Source organism: Eptesicus fuscus, chromosome 10 (assembly GCF_027574615.1).
Source record: "Eptesicus fuscus isolate TK198812 chromosome 10, DD_ASM_mEF_20220401, whole genome shotgun sequence".
In the NCBI taxonomy this organism is placed as follows: domain Eukaryota; kingdom Metazoa; phylum Chordata; class Mammalia; order Chiroptera; family Vespertilionidae; genus Eptesicus; species Eptesicus fuscus.
In genome coordinates this window covers 61,407,259-61,433,624 of record NC_072482.1, presented here as the reverse complement: position 1 = coordinate 61,433,624, position 26,366 = coordinate 61,407,259, and the positions used below count along the sequence as shown (strand labels likewise).

Here is a 26,366-nt window from a genome sequence, read left to right as displayed (position 1 = left end):
CCAGGGTTTACCTAAGAGCTATCAGCCGCCATGGCTGCTCCCCTGACACTCACATCTTTCCCCTTTGTTCTTCTTTTCTAATGGCTCCCGCGAAGCATTCCCTGTTCCTTGAGGGGAAAAAGGTACCAGGTTGGAGATCTTACTTGTGAGCCATCACAGATTTGGGTATGATTCTTGTTCAGCAGGGTGGGGTTTGATACCTGTTGTTGGTCAACAATTGCAGAGTCATGATTGAGGCCCGTCCGTGTAAGGCATTGCAGGGGGTCCGGAAGTGAGCAAGACCCCTTCGCTATGCTTGAGAAACAGTCTGTGCAGAGGAAGGATAAAGCAAGTCCACAAATGCTGGGGAGACATAAACACCAAGAATGGAAGAACTCAGAGTTAGGGATTCAAAGGAGGCAGGAAAGGCTCAAGCTCTCTTTCCCAAGCAGGCCAGGGCATGAAGCAATTCCCCAGGCATTTTCCACAAGACTGGCCCAGAGGCAGCTTTATTAGGTTGTGGACCAGGCAGTGGTGTGATTTTAGGCAGGGCTCCCAGCCGCAAGGAGCGGTTCTCGTGTCTGTCATTCTCATAAAACTTTGTTCTAGGCCATGAAAGTTTTCATTTTGGTGAGTTCTTCCTTTAATAGGGATATTGCTGATGGGGCCTCAAATCATGTGGAGCTAGTATCTCAATATTTAGCTACATCCTCGAGGTGGGAAGGAGGTAACTAATTGACAGTAGAGTGAACACAAATCCCGTCTGGGCTTCGGCTTGGGATTGGCACCTGAGGGGAGTATAAGTGTGGGTTCAAGTGTAGTAATAGGAGTAGGAGGGAACTAAAAAGAAACTGCTCAGTTTATCTGTCTGCCAGAGGCTGGCTCAAGCTATCCTGTGAGGTTTCCCATTTATAACAAAGGAATATTTGATGAGCTTTAAATGGAATCAATACAGCCTTTTTTTTTTTGATTGATTGAAAAATTGATAATAGCACTTCACATTGGAAGACCTACAATTTTGCTTTAACTTAGTGATTCTACTCTTTTAAAAATTTAACATAATGAAATAATTATGAATGCACATGGATTTGATTCATTCTTCAGCTTTTAATTCAACAGTTATTTATTGAGTACATACTACATGCCAGATACTATTCTAGGAACTGGGGTTAATAATCGAAGCAGACAAAGTCCTGACCTCATGGATTTTACATTCTAGTTGGGAGAGAGAATAAACAAGGCATCATGTCACCAAATCTCATGGGCAGTTTCCAGCCCACACTTTATTAGACCTCTCAGTGTCTTCCTTCAAGAAATACTTCACTTACTTGGTTTCCGGGACAGCGGATTCTCTTACTTTACTGCCTAAGTACCCTTTGTTGGATCCTCCTCATCTTCCTGACTTTATATATTGGTGGACCCAGAGCTAAGTCTTCAAATATTTTGCTCCTCCCTCACTCATGCTGTTGATTCAAATGTATATTTCCAGCCTTCACTGTCTCCTAAATTCCAGTCCGTCTTTTCAATCCAACTACCTACTTGACATCTCCACTTGGGATGTCTTCCCAAGCTTGGATGGCTTCCCAAACTTAATATGACCACCAAAATCAAACTCTTAATTTTCCACCCCGAATTATTCTTACTTGAGTCTTTTCCTTCTCAGTTAATGGCAACTTTATTCTTGCAATACTCTGGAAAAACCTTGGTATCATCCTTGACTTCTTTCTTTCTCTCACAGAGTCCACATCTGATCTATCAGGTGCAGCTAAAAAGATGTCCATCACAGCATTGTTTATAACACTAAAACTTGGAAATGATCTAACTGATTAACAGTGGCAGATTGGTTAAATCATGGTACATGTAGCTGTTAAAAATATGTTATAGAAGGCACATGAAAAGGTGTTCAACATCATTAATTATTAGGGAAATGCAAATAAAAACCACCATGAGATATCATTTCACACCTGGTAGATGGGTGTCATAAAAAATACAAGAAGTAGCCGAAACTGGTTTGGCTCAGTGGATAGAGCATCGGTCTGCGGACTGAAAGGTCCCAGGTTCGGTTCTGGTCAAGGGCACGTACATTGGTTGTGGGCACATCCCCAGTAAGGGGTGTGCAGGAGGCAGCTGGTTGATGTTTCTCTCTCATCGATGTTTCCAGCTCTCTATCCCTCTCCCTTCCTCTCTGTAAAAAATCAATAAAATATATATTTTTAAAAATACAAGAAATAACTAGTATTTGAGAAGATGCAGAGAAAAGGGAACCATCATATACTGTTGGTGGGAGCGTAAATTGGTATAGTCAATATGAAAAACAGTATGGAGATTAAAAAATTAAGAATAGAACTAATATGTGATCCAGTAATTCCACTTCTGGGTATTTATCTAAAGAATATGAAAACACTAATTTAAAAAGATATATACACCTCTATGTCCATTGCAGCATTATTTATAATAGCCAAGATATGGAAACAACCTAAGTGTCCATCAACAGATGAATGGATAAAGAAGATATGGTACATATACACAATGTAATTCTACTTAGCTATAAAAAGATGAAATCTTGACATTTGTGACCATATGGATGAACTTTGAGAGTATTATGCTAAGCAAAATAAATCAGACAGAGAAAGACAAATGTCGTATGATTTAAAAAAAAATCCCACATGAACAAACAAAACAAAAACAAACTCACAGAGGCAGACAACGGATTGGTGGTTACCAGAGGGGAAGAAGGTGTAGGGAGAGCAAAATGGGTAAAGAGGGTCAATTGCATGGTAATGGATGGCAGCTAGACTTTTGGTGGTGAGCATGATGTAGAATATACAGATGTCAAATTATAACATTGTACACCTGAAACTTATGCAGTAATAATAATAAACTCAGCTATTCTAGTTTCATTTATACCCTGAGTTATCTCCCATCTCCCCACTGGATTGTTTTTAAGCAAATTCCAGACATCATATTATTTAATATGTAAATTATATAATAACATTGTTATTAACAATTATAAAGAAATATGTATATCTCATTTCGTAAACAATATATATGCATAGACAAAAGTCTGAGAGGGTAGCTATCTCTGAATCATTCTATCTGAATGACTATTGATGTCTTTTGCTTGTGTATATTTTCCACAATGAACATGTATTACATGGAGAAAAGATGATGGGGTAGGTGGGGTGGAGGAAGATATTGATGCCAGAAATTCTAGCTCTATTCCTTCCTAAACTTGATTACTTTAATTCAGGCTAGGTACTTCGCATTGTGAAACAGAAATAACTACATTGTGAGGTGAGGATCCTTGACTGTCAGCCTGTTTTCTCTCTGGACAGTCTGTAATTAAAAGTTGCCACATTAACATCTATGTTATGCGACATCAGGGTTTCTCAACTTCAGCTCTATGGGCATTTTGGGCTGGATAGTTCTTTGTGGAAAACTATCCCTTGCATTAGAGGATGCTTGGCAGCATCCCTCTTCTCTATCCCTTAGATGTCAGTAGCATCCTCCCCCCACCATCTCCTGTTGTAACAACCAGAAATGTCTTCAGAAATTGGCCAAATGTTCCTGAGAGGCAAAATTAACCCAGTTTGAGAACACTGCACTACAGCATGTGTGCAAATTGGAAATGTACGAGGTCTAGGAGATTAGCAGTAAAAAATGTTCTGTTTTACTCATTTTGTTGGCTCAAACCTCAAGGAGGATGTAATTTGTGATCTAATGAAAGCTGTTTTTGTGGTTTACTGACCTGCATGCACGTTGAATGAACCAATTTAAGACTCAGTGGTTAATGGTTATCTGCATTTTTGAAACATATCCAGAAACAACCAAGACAAGTTCAACTCTATGAGAAAAACAAAGGTCATGAATGAAAGATTGCTTTTCAGCCACGACAGTGAATGGATTTGCCTCCCCAGCTTATCAACTGACCCATTTCACTATTCATTATCATCCATGACACAGGGAAATATTGTGTGGAAGTTAAAAATGGGAGATTTCTTCCTAGAAAGTTAATGGTGCTATACACATATAAACAGTTCATTTTAATTAGTAATAAACACATGGAGACATAAACACATGCACTTTCTTGGATTCTTTAAAACAGTTGCAAAAGATAAAAAAAAGGGACATTTCAACTTTGCATTTTATTTAGATTTTATAATGGAAACATTATTAGAGAACCAGAGACATGAGATAAGGGAAAATATGAGGTCATTTCCCCAATTCTCTTCAAGAGCTACACTGTTTTATGTGTCTGCCCTCTCCACCCCCAAGTCCAGTCTTATTAAATATTCCCATTTTAATAATATAGGATACTCCTCCTTTTTCCCCTCTGAAGAGTAATTCAACAGATGAGCAGAGGGCATAAATTAGTGGTATCATAATCTTCAAAAGATTACATCTTTAGTTAGTCACATAAATAAAACTTCTATCAAAGTCTACATCAGACATTGGCGATCTAGGTTTATCAAGCACAATATAAATCGTGTCTTAAATGGCATCTCACAATTCTACAACTAATAGAGTGCACTTGTGGGATCCTGAAGCTTCGTTCGTGGCTGTTTCTTGCATTGTTGGGTACTCCTAATTCCAGGAGTACAAATCTCTGTATGCTTTCTTATATTTACCTACCTTGGGATCAATGCTTACATTTTGGTTTTCATGATGACATCCAGGATTTAAAAAAAAAATATATATTTCTTTATTTCAGAGAGGAAGGGAGAGGGAGAGAGAGATAGAAACATCAATGATGAGAGAGAATCATTGATCGGCTGCCTCCTGCACGCCCCCACTGGGGATCGAGCCTGCAACCCTGGGCATGTGCCCTTGGCCGGAATTGAACCTGGGACCCTTCAGGCCGCAGGCCAACACTCTATCCACTGAGCCAAACCGGCTAGGGCCAGGATTTTCTTTAATGATAAATAATAAAAATAATTGCTATTGAGTACCATCTGTGGACTAAACATATAATATTTTATTCAATCTTTGTAACCATACCAGATATATAGGTCTATTTGTCCATGAAAAAACTGAGGCTCAGAAGGATTAAGTACTTTGTCCAAAGTCTCACAGCTTTTCAAAGGCAGAATCTTGATCCAACACACAGTTCATATCTGACATCTCGGCTCATGTTGTTTATGTGAAGTTCTCTCTTGGAGTTTGTATCAGGAAAAATGCACTTGCTTGGATTCTTTAAAACAGAGCCGTCTGCAATAGCTGTAATGAAACACCCGGGAACCTGAGGACCTGGTGTGCCCAGGGAATGAGCTAGATTGGGTTGAGTTCTGTCACGTGTAAGAAAGAGCCCACGTGCTTTGTACAGTGACAAAGAATACACTGAGTCTTTCTTAAGCCAGGGGGTTTTAGAGAGGAGGGCTCCCAATGGGAAATCCCGGAAATTCAAGTGGGGTGTAGCAGAGGGGGTTCCATGTCTCTGTTGCCCCTTCTGTAGGCTCCTAAGGGGAGAGGACAGGTCAGCAGGGGTAGTCTACATACAAACATGAAAAATGCAAGCGTAAAGTATGAAAAAAATGTGGCCACAGCGAAAGAAAACAAACCCAAATCCAAACCTAAACCTAAAACCCAAACCACAAAAGGGTCGTGGGGAAGAATTTTACCAATATTTGCAAATAGAACAGCCAGCACTGGCCTTCAGGCTGTGAGCCTTTCCTCTGATTAATTAAGGTCAAGGTGGTGGTGAACATGCCAGCTGGGGAGCCTTTTGCTGAAAGATAAATTTGTCCCTCTGTATCTGTGCAGGACAGCAGGGAGGTGTGCGTGTGGAGCTAAATTAATTTGATTTACATCATGCCAGTATCTTCTGTTCTCTCTCCCTGCTGTCAGTTATCTTAGTTGTTTTTTTTTCCCCCCTCTCCTCCCTCACCCCCACACATTTCATAACACGGAGAGAAAGCACGGATTAGCTTCAGGCAGAATTTAGAAATGGAATAACTCTAATTTGATTATTCTGCACTGAGCGAGTGCTGTTCTCTCCTCCTCCTCCTCCCTCTTCTTTCTGGAGGGAGAGAATTGGTAAACCTGAGCTCAAGCGCGATGCGTTTTTATACTGTGCTTCATGGCACAAGCTGCTTGACAATCAGAACTTGCTCCTTACAGCAAAACCTGGCAGCTCCCCTCCCCTCCTGCTGTGTGTCTGCAACCATCCTAATGCTAGAAAATGAAGTGGCGGCCCAGGATCCCTCCAGTTAGGAATGCTCTTTTTCTGGCCCCAGCTCTCAGCTCCGCCAGGCTCCGGAGGCCGGGCCGGAGTGAGCCTCCTCAGGGACCCCGAGGGGAGGCTGGGCTCGGGGTCTTGCCCAGCCGAGCCGCCTGCACCCCGGGACCCCGCCTGGTCCCTCCGCGCCTCGCCCTTCCAGCGGCCGTGGCGCTCGGCTGGGACGGATAAGGTTACGCCGAGGCTTCCTTGGACGCGAGGAAGGGAGGCGGGTCCGAGCCCGCGCCCTGGCCGGCGGGGGTGTTCCCACAGTTGGCAGCTCGGGACCGCGGGGCCACATCCCTGCGGCCGGCGGGCGGGCGGGCGGGCGCCGCGCGAGGGCCGCCGAACGCAGCCCCGAGGTCGGCCGGGCCATGGCGCGGGAGAGGCCGCCCGGGAGGGGCTGCAGCCCGCTGAGCCGCTGTCTGCTGGGCGCCGCGCTGCTGCTGGGCCTGCGGCTCTGCGCGGAGCTGCGGCGCGCCGGCCCCCCGCCCCCGGCCCGCAGCGCCCCGCCCCGGCCGCCCGCGCCGCACCTGCCGCCCGCGCCCGGCCCCCCGCGCGGCGCCAGCAGGAGGCAGGTGACCTACGTGCGCAGTGGGCGCCGGGCCCCGCGCGGGGGCGGCGGGAGCGGGACGCTGGAGACGGGCTGCTGCGCCCCGCGCGGGCGTCCCCGCCGGAAGGTCAGTTGCAAACCGTGCAGTCTTGGGCTCGAACCTAGACCCAACCCCCCCCCCCCCCCTCTCGACGGCGCTGCGGGGCCCTCCGCTCGGGCTTCGCCGGCCGGCCCCCTGGGACCGTCCAAAAGCCTTCACGCTGCGCTCGTTGAGGCGGCCCCACTGGGGCGTCGTTCTCTGCAGCGAAGCGGGGCTGAGCGGAGCCCGTGCATATTCAGCCTCTGTTTGCTGGCGTCCCCGGACGGAGTCCTGCTTCTCACCCACATTTGAGTGAGGGGAGGGCAGGGGATGGGCACTGACAAGGAAGGAGTTGTGATTTTGTCTATATTCTGTACTTTCCCCAGTTTTCTCCGCGAGGCCTGGACAGAACTGGGTCTGTGTGCGCTGTGCATTGCTTTCCCACCACCTTCCTCGCGGGGAGGGTGGTGCACTCTGCAGCGAATCGCCCTTGAATTACACCACAGACGGCGGGTGGCTGGCGCGGGGCGAGAAGTTGAGCTCCCGCACCACTTAATGCGGAGTTCATCTGAACCTGCAGGACCGAAGCAGTAACGTGGGCTTGCTCTTCCTACCTCATTGTCCTCTGGGCTCACACCTCACCAGGTAGCCCAGTTTTAACCTCAGATAGGAAGCCTCTGGCCTCCCACCCTCCTTTTGGAGCTCAGTAGTTTACTGGGTACTTGGGAGTGAGAAGACACGAGAACTGCAGGTATGAGCTTGCCTGCTGCTTAGACCCATCAACCTCAACCGAGTCCTCTTTGTAGCCTGGCTTTCTCTGTTTTCCTTTAAGCATCCCGCTTCCCCTTCCTCACCACCCTCCTCCGGGGGAATGAGAAAAACTCTTCCTTTGATCTCAGCTTCCTGGTTCCCACCTATTTCTTCATATCACACCCCTCCCCCGCTATTATTTCTTTCACCTCCTCTTCAAGCCTTGCCCTCTCTCTCCCCACCATTGTTATCTTCCTGGATAAACTCAAAATACGCTTTTCTATCTCCAAAGCCTCACTTCCAGAAGAATGCAGCCACTTCTTCTCCATGTTCCTAATGCAAGTTCCCTGGTACCATGTTATGCATCCAACACACTTTGCCAAGGGCTTACCAGGTCCCAGATGTTGCAGCAGGTGCTGGGGGTACAAAATGGGTTCAAAGTCTAGTTGGGGAGACGCTCAGCACAGGCCTCCGGTAATGTGACCATTGCTATCATTGCGGTCTTGACCTCTACCTGTGGAGTCAAGAAAGGCTAACTGAGAGGGAACCTTTGACCTAGGACTTGATATTTCTTACGAGCTCAGGCTCTTTCGTCTCTCTGGATAGTCTCAGATGTCCCATCCCTGATACCGTCTACCCCACTCTGCACTCTTCATGTCACAGCCGCTCTTAGCCTCCGTTGTTCCTGTTGTCACCTGTCCAAGAATCGCTCTTAGTCTCTACTGCAAAGTGTCTATAACCGGAGCCTGTCCTACAGGTGGGAAAGTTTGGAATGCACAGACTCAGAGGCTCACTGGAGAGGAAGTTCATAGCCACCACCTTTAGGAGGCTGCAGTGATCCAGGCTGGCGATGGTGGTGGCGCAGAGATGTGGTAGAAGTGCAGGTGTGAGAAGTGGTCGGTTCTGGGTATGTTCTGAAGGTAGGTGAGGGAGGAGTGGTTTGCTGTTGCCGCCGTCGTTCAGTTTTTTGTTTTGGAAGGAACGGATGGAAGTCAGGAATTTGGTTTTAAACATGTTGAGTTTGAGATAGCCTTTAGACATCCAGGCGGAAATGTCACACAGGCAGTTGGACATACACGTCTGTAGTTGGAGGACATGTCCAGGTTGAAGATAGAAATGTGGGGGGTCATCAGTGCACAGTGTCACTAAAGCCATGAGACTGTAGAGATCAACTAGGGCAGTGATGGCGAACCTATGACACGCGTGTCAGCACTGACACGCGTAGCCATTTCTGATGACACGCGGCCGCTGAGGCGGCTGCATGCCGAGGATGAAACATTTGCGAAATAATGTTTTTTCCTCAAAGTGACACACTACTCGAGTTATGCTCAGTTTTTTGGCAAAGTTTGACACACCAACCTCAAAAGGTTGCCCATCACTGAACTAGGGAGTGAGGGTGGTTAACAAAGATGAGAGATTTGAGTCTGAGCCCTGGGGCTCAGTTTTATTAAAATTAAGTTAGAAAAAACAAAAGGGAATATTTGTATAGAGCAGGGGTGGGGACCTTTTTTTCTGCCAAGGGCCATTTGGATATTTATTTATGTATTTAATTTATCTTTATTGTTGAAAGTATTACAGATGTCCCCTTTATTTGTTTTCCCCATTGACCCCCCTCCTCCCCTCAACCCCCTCTTCCAAGCCTTCACCACACTATTGTCTGTGTCTGTGGGCTATGCATATATGCAAATTCCCTGGTTAATCTCTCCTCCCCCACCCTGCCCTCCCCTCTAATATTCACCAGTCTGCTCCATGGTTCTATGTCTCTAGATCTATTTTGTGCATTAGTTTATTTTGTTCATTAGATTCCACCTATGAGTGAGACCACGTGATACTTATCTTTCTCTGACTGGCTTATTTCGCTTAGCATAATACATTTGGATATTTATAATACCATTTTTGGGCCATACAAAAATATCAACTTGAAAATTAGCCTGCTATGTTGGATCAAACATTTAATTAACTCACCCCTAATGCCTTGGCAGGGCCAGCCAAAATGATTTTGTGGGCGTTATATGGCCTGCGGGCCAGCTGTTCCTCACCCCTGGTAGAGAGTTTGGTGTGTTGTAAACACTCAATGATGGTAGCTTTAATTTTCACTAATCTGTTCCAAGTCTTCAGCCCCAGCCATTCCCCAAATGTGATATGTTGTTATAACCTGTTTTCTTTCTATCCTTGAACACTCAGCTCAAGGATGTTGCTTGGAAACCTTCCCATTATCAATCCTTCTTCCACGCTGAACTTCCCCCAATTGGAGATGACAACAGAAACGCACTCCCAATGTGTGAGTTGCTCTGCACATGTTGTGGCCTGGTAATCCGTTTCAGAGTGAATGTTTTGTTTCCAGAGTTGTTCTTGATGGAAAGGATTGCGCTTCCTAAAGTGATGCCTAGTAAATGCTTACTCCTGGAAAATGCTTACACTCTTGTGTAACACACAGAAGAATCTACTTTAATCTATTACGCATGACTCTAAATGTTTTTGGTTTAAGAAATATAAGAAAGGAGTGAGTTTATTCCTATTTTTAAAATAGTATCTTTTTAGCCTCCTAAGGAAAAATTCTCCCTGGATTTCCTTCTCCCTGGCTATTTAGTTATTTATTTACTTATTTTCATTCTAACTTTCCCAAATTCCTAGATAGTGGGAGTCTTGAATTTGTTTAATTTTTCCATTTTTTAAAAAAGTTGGATCAAAATGTTCCTCAAAACTGGAAAGACCAGTTATCTGATCTGTTCTCCCACTTCTGGGAACAGAGCTCAATATCCCTTATCTTCCTGGGGGACAAATCCTGTTCCGCCTTAGCCTGCCATCAAGATGTGCTGAAATAGAAGCTGAATGCACCGTTAAATAATTTATAAAGTTAAAGTTTGGAAGTTATGTGTTGAACTCCTTGGATCTTATTTTACATAATTTTTGTTTGTTGAGAACAAACAGTGTTATTTAGGTTCTTGGGTACTTGCCATAGGCACCTACCAGATTGGTTGGTGAAGGAGAAAAAGTTCCATCTATTTTGAGGGTGGCTTTCTGGATGGATGAAAACCTGCAGGAAATAATTGGTTTGCCGAGTGTTTCTTGTCAACATGCTTTCTTTGTTAGAGGAACAAAAACCCAGTGATTATATTGCCACCTCGATCATGGCTTATGCTTCTCTTAAAGAAAATAATCGTTATAAAAAAGATGAAGTCCTCACTTCATCCCTTCTTTCAGCAAGCCGTGCAGGAACTAGCTCTCCATATTAAATCCCCTTTCACATCAGGGGTTCTGATCTTAGAGCAGTGTGAGCTGAGGGCTCATGATAATGATGGATAAATGCTGCCCTTATGGGTTAGGACTAGCCTGGAACCCATACATTTTTGTATAGTACAGAGGCTTTAAGCATTCCACCAGGGCGTTCGGTCTCCTAATTCTGCATACTATACATGCACCAAAGTATCACTGTAATTCTTTTTCTTTCTTTCCCTTCCCTCTGTTTTCTGTCTGTGTCTCTTTCTGATCTTTTCCCCCTTAAACAGACATCGACTATGATTACATGGGTAAAGTACTTTTGGGGGCCTTTATAGAGGACTAAGATACGTTTCTCCATGATTTATGCTTCTTTATGAAGTCTTGGGCAGTTGGCCATCCACCTAAAGGACAGCAGCAAAACCTATAGCTCGTTTGTGCAGGAGAGGCACTGACACAGGAGCCAGGCTTCCTGAAGGAAGCTCTTCTCTCTTATCGCAGGTATTTTCCTTGACATTTAATATGTTGGATAGAAAAGTGACTTCTGAGTCACAGAGCCACAGAACCCAGCGATGTGCTGGCGTGGTTTGTTAGTCACAGATCCTTTGGAACAACGTGTCAGAAAGAGAAAAAAAAAATGTTTCCTCTTCTCCTGAAAAACCATATGGCAAAATTTGGCCGCTCTTCATCACTTCTCTCTTCCTCTTAGTGTTCTAATTCTGCGATTATCATCGGAGAGGAAGAGGAAAAAATGGCATCTATGCCCCTTGATGTATCCAATTGCCTTAAAAGTCCTTATTCTTTACAAAAAAACCTTGAAGGTAGGTTTGAATTGCTTGTCAAATATGGCCCAGCGGTAGTTTCCAGTACTTAGGATTTTTCTGTGTACTTACACCTCTGTCCTTCACGAACAACATTAATCAATCCTCTCACACTGTCCTCAGGAGGCAAAGCCTTTTCATTTTAAGCAAAGTCATTGAGGGTAATTGAATGCTCTCCAGCAATAGGTGGGTGTGAAATAGCAGTTGCTTAGTTTCACAGAGAGAAAGACAGGTTTTGAATAAAACTTTGACGTGCCTTAGATGGGGAATAGGCCTCTGCACTCCTCCCAAATCCCACAGTTCCTCAGAGAGCAGTCTGTGGGCAAAAGAACAGCTGAAGGAGGCTCCATTGTTTTTCAACAATTGGTGGTGGAGCTTTTCGGGTTTTGAGAGCAGTTTGTCCAGTCCATTTTCTCCAAGGAATGGGAAGCCTTATCGGCTTTCTTGAGTTGGATTTCTTTCTTAGTCTGTGAAGAGAATCAGAACTAGGTAGTGAAACTGGAGACTGTCAAGGGTGGGAGGCATTTGAGTTTTCCATCTGTGCTGGGATACCTTTGGAGTCTTGGTGCTTATAAGTAGTTTGGCTCTTTATTCTGTAATTCATAGAAAGTAACCGGAGCCTGCTTCATTTACCCCAAGACACACTAAGGCTGGAATCTACCAGCATTGATAAACTTAGTTAACCTAAAAAATAAAGTCCAAAATGAAAGGCAACTAGTGTTTATTTGAGATCTTAGAGTAGCTATTTGGGAAACAGATTCAGGCAGAAACTCAAATAGTGTTCCGGTGATGGGGTGAAGGCAAGGTTTTTTTTTTTTTTTTTTTAAATGAGAAAAGGAAGGGAAATAATTACATGAATAGAATAAAGAAATTTCTATTGGTGTTAACAAGCAAAGTTACTCTTTAGCTATACATGGCTGGTTACTGATTCTAAAGAATGTTCACAATTATCAGTCCTTGTGAGAGGAGGTCTGCTTTCCGGTTAGCTTTATAAACAGTCGTTTGTAAAACAATGTTGGCTTGACCCAGTCCAAAGGTTATTTTGCCTATGTCAAACATTCCAAAGTTTCAAGGAACAAGACATGCAAAACCTTTCCTCTGGGATGGCGGCTTCGATTCCATTTAAAAATGGTTCTATTTATATGAATTTTATTTTTTATAGTGAAAAAAAAATTTTTTTTTTAATATTTAGAAGTAGCCGGCTGGACTCAGTTTAGATGATCACAATTTTGTTGGGAGCATCCAAAACATAATCAGGAGCTAGTCCAACTTGTGTCTTCTTTTCTCTATGCGACTTGATCAAGGTGTTGACCTTGGCCATGTCAATGTCATAGAACTTCTTCACAGCCAGTTTGAGGTGGTGCTTATTGGTCTTAACATTCACAGTGAGCACACGTGTATTGTTGCCTTCTACTTTTTCATGGCCGATTCGGTAGTCGGGGAATTTGATGATAGCATAGTGTTAGAGCTTATTTTCTCCTGGGGGTGCTCTTCCGAGGATATGTGGGCTACCTTCAGAGCTCCAATGTCTTGGGGTGACATCAGAAGGTGGGTGACGTGTGGGTCTTCTTTTTCATGTGGTTGTGGACGCCTCTCAGCACTGCTTTCTTTGCCCTCAAAGCCTTTGCTTTGGCTTTGGAGGGGCAGTGGCCTCTTTCTTTGCTTTCAGTGCCATCTTTGTGAAAAGCCATTTATATCAATTTTCTCAGCTTCTTTTAAAAGCATCCCTGGAGTTCTCTAGACACCTCACATTGCTTCCATTAATAATCAAAGGAGTTTTCTGCTAATAGAGGAGGAGAAAACTTGTTGTCTAAGAAGCATTTTTATTCTGCTCAAATGATAGAAACAAAATTGAGTTTTATGAGTCTACAAGACCATCTGTAATTTAAACTAAAAGCAAGATGGGTTGTTAGTTGATGGCTCAGGAGGTAAATTTGACCATAAAGAATTTTGTTGGAGCCACACAGTATTTTAAGTATTTGAACATACACATCTTTAGGTGGGGCATATAGTGTCTAGTGGAGTCCAGCTCAGCTCTTTTTCCATCTACATTGACTGTCTGACCTCTGAAGGCATTTGAAGTTGCAACCCCTGAACCAGATGTCAAAATCAACAGTTAGCCAGATGTTTTCCCAGTGAGGTTAAGGCTGCTAAACCCAGTGGCAGCATGGCACATAGATTTGCAAAAGCTGAAGGTCCTTTTAAGTCATTCCTAGTAAAGAAAGATGAGTTATCCAAGACTTGAGTTAGATGCTGGGGTGAGTAAGATTGTAGGGAAGTATGTTTAATGTAATCTTCTTTTGGTTGTAAACCAGAAAAATGGATGGACCCTGGCCTAGCTTAAGAAAAAACCCAGAATTGAATAAATTTATTGGGAAAACCTCACTGAATTGGAAGAAGAGTTAACTGACCGGCATGTGAAGGAGAGAAGGAATAGGGCTGCTCTGGAAATTCCAGCTTTCTTTAACCATCTCCCTAAAGTGCTACCATAACAAGACTCACCTCCCTCACTCGACTCCCCGCTCAGTCTCTTAGTACACCCTGGATCAACCAGCTCAAGCCACAAGCCATAAATAGCCTAAGACCTGCCTCTCTGTCCTCAAAGCCATTTTAGGGAAAGGGGAAACCTTCTGTAAGTTACCCCATGAAGTCAAGTCCTTGACATTCCTTAATTATTCAGTATAATTATTGCACAGTTTTTGCCCATAGAATTTTGTTTTTCCCATATTTTATTCCATTATTTTAACTAGTCCAGTTGAGGGATCTTGAGCGTGAGCACCTAGAAATAGAGTGTAGTTTTTTTGTTTTGTCTTGGTTTGTTTTTAATAATACCCAAGCCTAGCATTTATGATTCTGTGTGTATGTGTATTTTTTTATTGGTTAACTATTTCTCTGTTTCTCTGTCTAGATGTATTCTTATAGATAACCTTATTTCCAGGTAGCATTTGGCAGTAAGTTGGCAGCTTGTCTATATTTCTGATATTTTTATTGAGGTGGGTATACACTGATCATAATACAGATTATTAAGATCTCTGAATGCATAATAATCTGGCCACTCAGTGTGTGTGTGTGTGTGTGTGTGTGTGTATTGGAGGCCTAGTGCATGAATTCGTGCATGGTGGGGTCCAGCCAGCCTGGCCAGGGGGAGGGGACATGGGCAGTGGGCCGGCCTGCCTGCTGGTCAAACTCCTGGTCGAGGGGACAATTTGCATATTAGCCTTTTATTATATAGGATATACACTGAGTGGCCAGATTATTATGCGTTCAGAGATCATAATAATCTGGCCACTCAGTGTATATGCACACAAGAACTATGTAGGTGCAATGTTTTGTTGTTTTTTTTTGTTTGTTTGCTTAGGAAAAGTTATTTATGAGGACTTTAAATAGAGAAAGTAAATATAATCAGTATGCAGCCCATGACTCCAATTAGAGTTCTCAAACCAAAGTTAGAGTCTTGCCTTTTTTGAGGTAAATGCCGGAAGGTGCTTCACACACACAAAGAGCTGAAAACTTCTCCAGAACATCTGAATATTTAGAGCCCTGTTTGCAACTTGCTAGTTTTGGATTCTTTAAGTCTGGTTACTTCTGTATCTGGACTCTGGGTTGCAAGTGACAGAACCCAACTGAAACTAGAAAAATAGTAAAAATAGGGATTCGTGGGAAGGGTCCTGGGGTAGAACTGAAGGAAGAGCTGTGGAAACCAGGAAGGCTCTTGGAACTTATGGACTGACATGAGCATTGAAGACCTTCGTTGTCCATAGTACCCATTACCACAGAGGAAGTGGCTATTTATCGTTCTTTTTTGTCACACCCTTGACTTTCCTTCTTGTGTTGAGGAATTCTCCACCTTCCTAAGAAAAAAGCCAAAGAATACTTTTTCCAACTTTTCCTTGCGCCTAGGGCACTTGAGGCCTCACCATTCGGGAACACCTACATGAGAGCTTGGATTGTACCTTAGAAATTTGAGTGGCACGAGGACCACGGAGTGGCATGGTGGCCGAGACTCTAGCAGAAGCACCCAGCCCTGCGTGTGTGCCCAGCGGTGGGGCGGTGCAGTCTACACCGGCACGTAGAGTGGTATTTCTGCCCTTAAGATTCTGTAAGTGAATAAATCTTCAATCAATTTATTTTCTATTTAACTAGCCAGAGTGGTTTCTATTGTCTACAACTAAGAACTTTGACAGATCAGTAAATTAGAACTGACAGTTCCGAAGGTTACAGCTGTAACTTTCTCTCTTCAGTTTTGCTTGGCCTGTTTAATTCAGATTTTGGGACATGATGATTTGGCTCCAAGTGACCTATGGGCTGAGGGACCTTTCCTTGACAAGATAATAACATTTAGCATCAGATACTAAATTTCCCAAATCTGCTAATTTATCACTAGAAACCCTTTTTCATGGTGCCATTTGGGTCGGGTATAGGGCCGGGGAGGGGGGGTGGGGGGCAGTTTATGCTCCGATCACAAACAACCGTCAAATCTCAGGGCTCATCCTAACAAAGATGTAGTTCTTGCTCATGTTACGTATCCATTGCTGGTTGGCAGGGGTGGGGTGCTGCTGCTCTGTGCTGTCATCGTCCTCTCTCTGGACCCCAGACTGGCAGTACAGCCACCAGCTGGAATATTGCCTGTCACCTCCACAGAGGGGGGAGTGCGCTGGGGGTCTCCAATGGCTTTAGGAAATGCCTGGCTGGAAGCCACACAGCACTCCTGCTCACAATCCAGAGGCCGTAGCTGGTTGCTGGGTCCCACCCAGTGCAAGAGGACAGGAGTCAGAGAGCTGGAAACATTCTTTGAGCAGAGCTTACAGCCACCCCAGTACCCTTGGATCATCCATACCTAAATGGACATCATCTCGGTGATGTTTCAGGCTAGCCGTCTTGAATGCCTCGCGAAATAGGCACATTCGGCAGTATTAAATAAAGCATTGGAAGCTCTTCCAGGGGCCTAGATCTGAACTGAAGCAAACAGCTGAATTCAGCAGAACAGTGAAATAAAACAAGACTCTAGTTACATCTTACAAACAGTGCTGTGATGTGTCCTGGAGTTTGTTAAATACAATGATTCTTGTTGACATTATTTATGTTGGATTTTTTGCACAGAGCGGTGATGGGATGATGGTCTGCAGGCCTTTTTTCTCTCCCCCAGAAAAAAAAAAAAAAAAAGCAAATTATTTGAGTAAATAAAGTCATGAGTGTAAACAAGCCGAAGGCCTCTGGTGAGATGAATCAAGCTCCATGTGTAAGTCCATCTTCCTGGTGATCACTTATTCATGGTTAGTTGGAGCAAGTTGAAAGGCTTTCAAATGTGTATTCAGAATCTGGCGACAAATCAGAGGCAATATTCTTGTTTGCTGTTGTGCCTGGTATGACAGTACGTAATTTTCGTCTGTTTTGAGTAAGATGGTGTCATATTTTCACACTCGAGGAGTTAAAATTCTGTTCGCCCAGTTACTGGATGTGGACAAGTGGCACGCCCTATCTGAATTTCAGTTTCTTCCTCTGTAAAAAAGTAGTATGAAGTGTGTAACTCACAGCGCTGTTGTGAAGATTAAACAGCAGTATGTAGGTGAAAGCACCTGGCCTGTGGGATAGCTCAGTAAGTGAAGATTCTCTCTGTTCAACCCTTTGTTGCTGGAGGGATGTGGGCTCCTAAGCATAAAAAAGATACAGGTATAGCCTGGCCACAGTGGCTCAGTTGGTTGAGGGTCATCCTGTGCACCGAAAGGTTGCAGGTTCAATTCCTGGTCAGGGCACATGCCTGGATTGTGGGTTTGATCCCTGGTGGGGGCACAAACAGAAGGCAGCTGATGGATGTTTCCCGTTGTTTCTCTTTCTTTCCCTTCCTCTCTCTAATAATAATAATAATGATAATAATAATAATAATAATAATAATAAAAAGACAGAAACTGGCTAAAAAAAGATACAGGTATGTTTATCTGTGAGGTATAAAGCCCAATATTCATTGGAATATTTAGTATTTCTCTTATTATTCTTGAAATTTAAAGCATATGTACTATGCTCAGCAATCAGAGGAGCTAGAAGATATATTTTTAAAATCTTAAATAAAAGCCAGCAGTAACTAGTAAAATTTTGTTAGCATTTTTATTGTAAATTTATTCCCCATGTAAGTAATTTATTATAAAATGGTTGAGGCTTACCTTTCATATTGGTTTGTGATTTCTTCCCCCTCAAAACTAATTACAAATTTCTGTTACAACATGTTGTTAAATAATTTTTGTCTGTGTCAGGGTTGGCTATATAAATGTGTTTCTTCACTTTCATAATACAACTTTCACTCAAAAGAATGTTTACAAATCTCAATAACTGTACCACTAACTATAACTCTGCTACTTCATTAGATCAAGGGAGCCCAGTGGAGTAATCTTGCTAAACTGTTATTCTGGCCCTGTCGTCCACATTTTAGTCAATTAAGTGCATATAATTATACTTGGAACTTTATATGCATTAAAGACAAACTCAATTTATCCAACACAATAAACAAGATCTAAGTACTGACCCTGCACATGGTATTATGGTGAATATAAGGCCTTCAAGAAGTGTACAAGTTAAGAGTGGGATAGGAAGGGGCCACTGTGCTAGGGGAGTTGCATATATTCTTTTATTTAATCCTCACAACAAATCTGCAAGGTAGGAAGTGTCTTCATTTTGTAGTCGGGGAAGCCAAGGCCCTGGGACATTAATACACTTGGGCAAGAAAGATAGCATGGACTGAAGGTTCAAACTCAAAATCTATGACTTTTTCAAATTGCCCACCAAGAGAGGCAGCTAATAACCAAATCTCACACAAAGTAGACTATTTACCAGATATTTACCAGCTAAAATCTTCTTGTAAACAAAAGACACCACAAAGTTAAAAGACAAGCCATAGGCTGGGAGAGAATAGTTGCAGTACATATCACCAATAATTTAGGATTAATATCCTACATTTTAAAAGAACACCAACAAAACAGTAAGAAAAAGACAACTGAAAAGAAAAACAAGCAGGGAATTAACCAGGAACTAATAGAAGAGGAAACCTGGAAGACTTATTTTTCTATCCATCTATGGAAAAGAGAGAGTATGAACTCACAGAGAGATGATACACCCTGCCAATAAGCAGGGGAAGCAAATAAAAACACAATGGGATTATATTTCTCTCTCTCTCTCTCTCTCTCTCTCTCTCTCTCTCTCTCTCTCTCTCTCACACACACACACACACACCCATAATATTGGAAAAAATGCAAAATGTCTGCTAAAACAAGGATTAATAAGAATGTTGAGAAAAAGGAACTCTTACTAAATTATTTTATCCAAAGTAGCTCCTTACCCAGTCACTCTCCTAGTATTTTCTCTTATGGCATTCCCACTCTTACATTTTATATTTTTTTAAATTCTTATTTGCAGTCTTGTCCCCTTTGAAGATAGGGAGCTCATCTGTCCTGCTCCCCATTATATCCCCAGTGCCTGTGACAGTACCAACACACAGTAGGTGCTCAGTAAGTACTGGCTGAAAGAATGGTTATTTCAATCAGTGGGGTACTAGACCCATGTGTTCCATGAGGAACATCTGAGTCTTTTGAGAACTATTCCAGAGTCCCCTTCGGGTCTCTAATTTCTGAATGAGGGTATGATTACACTACAGATTCTTGGAACACAACACCCAACGTTGACTTTGCTTCAGACAGTGGTGACTATACCAGAGATCTGGAGCCATATCTGGCCTGTACCTATTTTTATACAGCTCATGAGCTAAGAATGGATTCTATGGATGAACCATCTGCAATTGATTTGATGTTAGGAAACACTAACTTTGAACCCCAATGAAGCAAAATACTCCCCAGAAAAAAATATTTCCATTTCCCTCATTAGATCTGAATCACAAAAAAAATGTGTGCAATTATTTTGAATTTCATCAATAAAAATGTGGAAACTTGTCCTCTCTCTGGTTTATAAATGTCTATTTAATATCCTTGATTTTGCTTCTTGGCTCACAAAGTCTAACATACTTACTATCTGGCTCTTCCCGAAAATATTTTCCAACCCCTGCTGTGGAAATGGCCTCAGGGCCATGCAACTGGGACTGTTTGAGGCGAGGGTGACCACTGACCACTGACCTGCAGTGAACCCAATCAAATCCATGAGATGCTTGTGCTAGAGTTTTCCCATCTGCAGCCTGAGAAGAATGGTCCTAGATTTCCTACAGGGACACTGAGAAAATGTTTGGATACTCTCTTACCCTTCGTGGGAATGTCATCATTGAGTCTTCAGGTTCTTTGTTAGGAGGCCATTTCCATGTAGGAGATTAAAGTGGTTTAAATCTTGGTGTTTACTTTCTTCTGTCTGTTACCCACCTTTTCTTTTTTTTTTTTTTTAAATATATTTTATTGATTTTGTACAGAGAGAAAGGGAGAGGGATTGAAAGCTAGAAACATTGATGAGAGAGAAACATCGATCAGCTGCCTCCTGCACACTTCCCACTGGGGATGTGTTCGCAACCAAAGTACATACCCTTGACCGTAATCGAGCCTGGGACCTTTCCGTCCGCAGGCAGACACTCTATCCACTGAGACAAACCAGTTAGGGCTGTTACCCACCTTTTCTAAAACAAGTATGGGCTGGTTGGGCAGATAGACTCCATCTTTTCCAGCTTCTGGAGTCAGCCTTTCCCTTAACACTTACATTAAAATGGCTTGAGCCATGTGCTGGGAGAGATCTAGTACTTTTCTTCCCCTCCAGTGTCCTGGTAATGTCGGGAGCTTACATTTTCTGGTCACTGTCTCAGAATTCCTACTCCTAGCTCAGTATTTCACCTCTGGTCACTGCTTCCTTCTCCTGCTCCACACTGCCCTCCTCTGCCAGCCCGGTCACCCCTAACTGTCCTCCCTGCTTGCCTGATCTCCCACAACTGCCCTCCCCTGCAGGCCTGGTCCCCCCCAACTGCCCTCCCCTGCAGGCCTGGTCCCCCCCAACTGCCCTCCCCTGCAGGCCTGGGTCCCCCCCAACTGCCCTCCCTTGCTGGCCTGGTCTCCCCCAGCTGCCCTCCTCTGCTGGCCTGGTCACCCGCAACTGCCCATAACTGCCCTCCCCTGCCAGCCATCTTGTGGCAGCCATCTTGTGTCTACATGGGGGCAACCATCTTTGGCCACATGGGGGCAGCCATCTTGTGTCTTGGAGTGATGGTCAATTTGCATATTACGCTTTTATTAGATAGGATATTAAAAGCCACCCAATTGTTTGAAATGGTAAATTTTATTGTACGTGAATTATATCCCAGTTAAACCATTCTCCGACGCCCATAGAGTGAATGACAGTTGTGAAAGCACATGTTTTTCTCTGTTCAGAGATAGATGAACTGTGAGAGAGCCCTGGGGCCCCAGCCTGGTGGTGCTCACCGATGAACATGCTCAGCAGAAACGTCGAGTCCACATGCTTGCTTCTCTAGGAAGCACCTGGCTTGGCCCCTCAGGAGAGGTTCACCTGGTGAACTTCATGCTCCCTCTCCCAACAGCTTCTCAGGCCTGGCAGAGGCACTGCAGAGCCAGACACATGCAGCCCTGCAGTAGGGACCCAGGAGCTTGCTGTGACCACATAAGGGACAGCCTCAAGCTGCCATCCCTGTGAGCTTGCTGGCCTCCTAGTGCGTCAGCTTTCTGCACCAAACACGGACACAGAGCACCAGGGATTTGTCAGAAGATGTGGCCATGCACCTGTCATCCGGTGGCATCTTTTGTATGAGTGAGTTTTTCTTCTGCTTAGACTTCAGCTCCCTTGGTTCTTCTTTCTGGCCTTCATTCTTACCCACATTTAGGAGGGCGATTGTGTTAAAGGGAGCAGTAATTATATCAATCTCTTGCTTTTACACAACTCTTCCCAGCTTACAAAGATTTGCTCTGTTGTTATCCCAAGTGGTTCTCATAATAGCTTTATGAGTGAGGTGGTGTTTTTTTCCATTTCACCAGGAGGGAATTTGTTAAATAACTGGTTCAAGGTAAATAGAGATTGTAACCCATTCGCTGAAGTCAGAGTTAATATTTTTATTCCATTTTCTATCCTCTGGCTATCTCCATGCTGAAATTTGGATCTCAGAAAAATATGTTGATTACTCTAGATTTTAGGTTTGATATTAAGGCATGTTAGGTATTTTCTAAGCCAACCAATATATCTTAGAGATTAATTTTTAGCTCTTTTGTCAGGTTGGAATTTCAAACATGACTTACTTTGCTTAAGAACAAATTGGATCTGATTATATAATTATGATAAGGAATGTTCTTTTGAATAGTGAATATTCATTTTGTACAGAAATTTAAAAAATGGCTTAGTTAGCTAATGTTCACTTAGAGGCCATCAACCTCAATCAGGAGCAGGCAGCCACATCAGTTTTGAAGCCGAAATGCTTGCATTTACTTGGGTACCTTGGATACAGAGAATTGTTTTGGAAAATCTGAGTGCCTGGGCCTTCCTCCTGGACAAGGCATGTTCGTATTTATAAAACCAAATCACCAGCACAGATTGGAGCCCCCGTGACACACACAACCTTGTATCCTCCATTGTGATGGTGATGTGTTGGGACAGAAACAGAAAAAAATACATATATTGATATATAATTTGCTTTTTTAAAAAAATAGGCAAGCTGGGATGCTGGTAGTTAAAATAAAGGCACAGATATTTGGTCAAGTCATTAGCGTAATAGGAAAAACAGATTAAAAGTACTCTTAAAGTTTACCAAAAACATATTGTTTTAAAATAACAAAACCATACAGGAATGGGATAAGTGGAGTAAGAGAAATTGAAAATTTAATTTTCTCTTTTATCCTAGGAGTTCTTAGATTATAGCTATGTTGAAACCAAACTTTTCCAATTTAAAAATAGAAGCAGAGAAATAGGAACAGATTGGAGTTTAGTAGGAAAAAAACAGAGTGAGAAAGAGAAGTACAACGGGAGGGCTCTGTGGAGGGGGTGCTGGAGCTCGGCTTCGCAGTCCTCTGGGCTGCAGACAACCAGGGCAGTGAGGACTCAGATTCACCTCAGAGCAGTGATCCTTCACATTTTTTAATTTAACTATAGCTGGTCTGGTGGCAGCGGAAGTGTACAGGTGGAGAACATGCTGTGAGTCAGTTAGTCTGCCCGGGGGTTTTGTAGAGACAGGTGGAGTGCTTCTACTGCAATACATATTGAAGAAATAAAAAGTGTGCACCATGGCTTAGAGTGGGGTGGAGTTACTTAATTTTATGTGTAAAATAAATTCCTACCAGGAGAAATGCACGGACTCACCTTTAAGGGAATCTGCACAGCGTTGTGCAGGTTGAGTGATTCGAACTGGGTCAGGGCCGTTGTGGTCAGAAGGTCGATGTCTGCAAGGCTTTATGGGATCAGCCCTCCATGGGAAACATTGTTCTCACCTTTACCTGAACAATTAGTTTCTCTGCATTTATCAAATAAAATTTACATGAACAAACATTTATACCTTCAAGGTTACATGCCAACAGTCTTTGGAATTATGAAAACAGACTTTCATTTTACAGAAAAGCTCTGTGCTCTTCTTCACAAATAGATTTGGGTAAACCTAACTTCACAATGTCAAGGTATAGAATATACTAGTATACAGATTTAGCTTACATTTTCTAATTGCTAGATTTTTTTTAAATCTATCAAAACAAACGTTAATTTTTAATGAAATGTTTGAAATTCTTAACAGTGCTTTCTTAGAATCTCTCAGGGCTCCTGCTAAATTGCTTGTCAACTCTGGTTTTATTTTATTATTTTAATTTGAACAAAGCTGGATCAAACACATTTAGAGTTTGTAATAATTTATTCCCACCTAAATAAATAAAGGGTATTTATATTTAGCTAGATTAAAGTATTACTAAAAAGGTCAGCTAGTGAATTTCCCTACTTTCTTCCAGAGTAATAAAAAAAATTGTCCTCAATCCCAAGAATTATATCATGTTCTTTCCTCTCTGGCATTTAAATCAATATAAAAATGTCTTTAGGAGTCATTTCTGTGGGGGAGTTTAAAACAAGTAAAACACATGGTGTCCTCACAAGGCTTGTAGTTTGATGAGAGAAACAAGATTGACACACTTGAAACAGATTTTACCAAACCTTTGCTTAAGTGTAAAATGAGAAGCACAAGCAATAATTGTGAAGCACCTGCTTTGCATAGTTTATTTTGCGCATCATAGAGGCTTGAGTGATTGGGATATTTGGGGGAAGTACGTGGGACTAGAACTGTGCTCTGAATAAAGCGTGGAATTTGAACTGATTAGTGGATAAGGTAATTCTGAATGGGAGGGAAAAAGTCTGGCACAGTACGTTAGGGGCAGGATGCATTAGGAAGCAGATCAGAGCAGGGTTTGTTTTGTAATCAGAGTGTCCTATAGTCTTTATCTGAGCATTTCTTGCTTCTCTGAGTCTTATCTTGGCAGTGAATTGCCTTTGGTTATAAATATTTTCTTTCCCTAATGGAGAATCTCCATAACCAATGGTCTGTTCTATCCTACCATCCAGTCTCTGATGGTATGGCATTGGGAAGGTTCTGTGGGGATGCGCTCATAGATAATGATAACCATCTTTTACCCAGTGCCTTTGAGGTACCCGTATCAGTCAAGATAGGCTGGGTGATGCTGCAGTAACAAATGTCCTCAACATTTCAGTGGATTAAATAGCAAACCTTTATATCTTGCTAATGCTACATCCAGTGGGGGTTAGGAGTGGGGGAAGACTCAGCTTCTTGCTGTCATTCAAGGACTAAGGCCAACCTCGTGCCCACGGAGACATACCATTGCCATTTATCAGAAAGGCCTGAATCCTTTCCCCTGCCACATTCTAATCCTGCTTTCAACTCATTGAAGTTTCATCATCCATGACATTTTCAGAGCCACTGGCGAACACTTTAGTGTGTTCTCTATCATATACATTAAAGAAGTTCGTAAATGTATCAGTGCAAGACATCTATTGCGGTTTTTACCTGGGAATCCCTTCTGAAGTTGCTATTGGGCATGTAATGTCTATATTAAAAGGAAAATTATGTATGGGAAGATAAAACTCTGAGGCCTGGGTGGGAGGCATCATGGTGTAGCAGAACAGTATGGGACTAGCTGCCTAGAGGTCTGGGTCTGAGCCACATCCCTGCCTCCTCCCACCTGTGTGACTCCGGTAGGTCATTTCACTCCTCTGAGCTTCATTTTCTTCAATTCTAATATAAAGGAGTTGGCCGATTATCCGTAAGTTTTCTTTGAATACAGTGATTCTCTACAGGTACAAAATAAGTAAATTTAAAGCTAGAAATAGTTTGTCTGCTGGGTACTATCGCCTTTTTGCTTTCTAAGTCCTTCCATGTGGGAGGAAGGAAGTTTGTTTTCCTTTAATGCAATGAATGTCAGTCCCCCTTCCCCATACAATTCGGAAACGTGGCCACAATTTTTATCAGCTTGGATCTACTGTGTGTATTTGCGCTATTGGTCCCCTTTACTTTGGTTATTTCCTGTCTAAAATGAGGGAAGAGGACGGGGCCAGGGTCAGCTGCTACTTTGGCAGCTTCACTTCTAGCTTTGGCGATTGCCACTCTCGCTCATGAAAGAAGTCTGAGTCCAGAGAGTTACACAGCAGCAAACCCAATAATAACCGACCTCCGGAAAGGTCTGCTTCTTTCAGCAATTCTTCATGTTCCTGAAAAGGGCCACTGAGTGATAAAGAGGGTAGATCTTTACTTCCATTTAGGTTGGAGGCTTAAGTGCTTTTGGTTCCAGAGCTGTCTGGCCAGCTCTCTGCCTTATTTTACACTGCTGGCAGCTTCCCACAGATGAAAAAGAAACATTTATTGGGCTGCTTCTACTTGTCAGGCACTGTAACTCACAGTGCATCCAGGCAGGAAATGTTCTATAAATACAGAATCATGGGAGGAATGTCCTAGAACCAGAGTCTTATCTCTAATTGCCAGTAGGATTCACTCAGGCTACCAATACTCTCTATCACAATCCAAAGGACCAGAGGGTAGCAATATAGACAGTATAAAATATGGACAATATGAAAATGACAAAAAGTTCATTAATAATGAATACATACTTAAAACTGAGAAATACATACATGCATGCATTCTATCTAATAAAGAGGGAATATGCTAATTGACCATCACGCCCTCACAAAGATGGCAGTGCCCACAGCCACAAGATGGTGGTGCCCAGTCCCCTCATCCCTGCCGGGGCATCTGCCTCCGAAGTCCCCCAGTCCCCTCAGCCCCCCAGCCACCCAAGGCCCGCCCGAGGTGCAGGCAAGCCTCAGATGGCAGCTGCCCAGCCGCCCAGGGCCGCCTGAGGCTCAAGTAACCAGGGCCGGCCAAGGCTTGCGCTGTCGGCAGTGGCAGCAGCAGAGGTGTGATGGGGTGTCGCCTTCCCCTGATCACCAGGTTGCCCCCCACCCCTGAGGGCTCCTGGACTGTGAGAGGGGGCAGGCTGGGCTGAGGGACCCCCCTCCAGTGCATGAATTTCCATGCACTGGGCCTCTAGTATATACATAATTGTATGCAACCATTTTTAGAACTGAATATTTTCCCTGTAAAACTGCTCAGCAACACTGAGCTTTACCCTTGGCAAGCTTTCTGCCGGACATTGTGCCACAGATGCTCATTAGAGGCTCTAAGGCTGAGAGGCCCATTAAGGGCAGCTGTACGGATGTGACCAGCAGCCTCGGGGTCACAGTGAGAGAAACCTTGGGGAGACTTGTGTTTTGGCATAAAATTCTAGAGAATAAATC

General features: G+C 43.3%; 1 protein-coding gene across 1 annotated transcript in view; it reads left to right on the top strand.

Annotated features, from left to right (window-relative positions):
- The first annotated feature begins 6,509 nt into the window (after nt 1-6,509).
- METTL24 (methyltransferase like 24) overlaps nt 6,510-26,366 on the top strand; it is an 81,282-nt gene continuing 61,425 nt past the window's right edge. Inside the window, exon 1 of the mRNA XM_054722560.1 lies at nt 6,510-6,873. Coding sequence (XP_054578535.1) covers nt 6,568-6,873 — 306 coding nt within the window. The 5' untranslated portion in view covers nt 6,510-6,567. The remainder of the gene's footprint in view (nt 6,874-26,366) is intronic.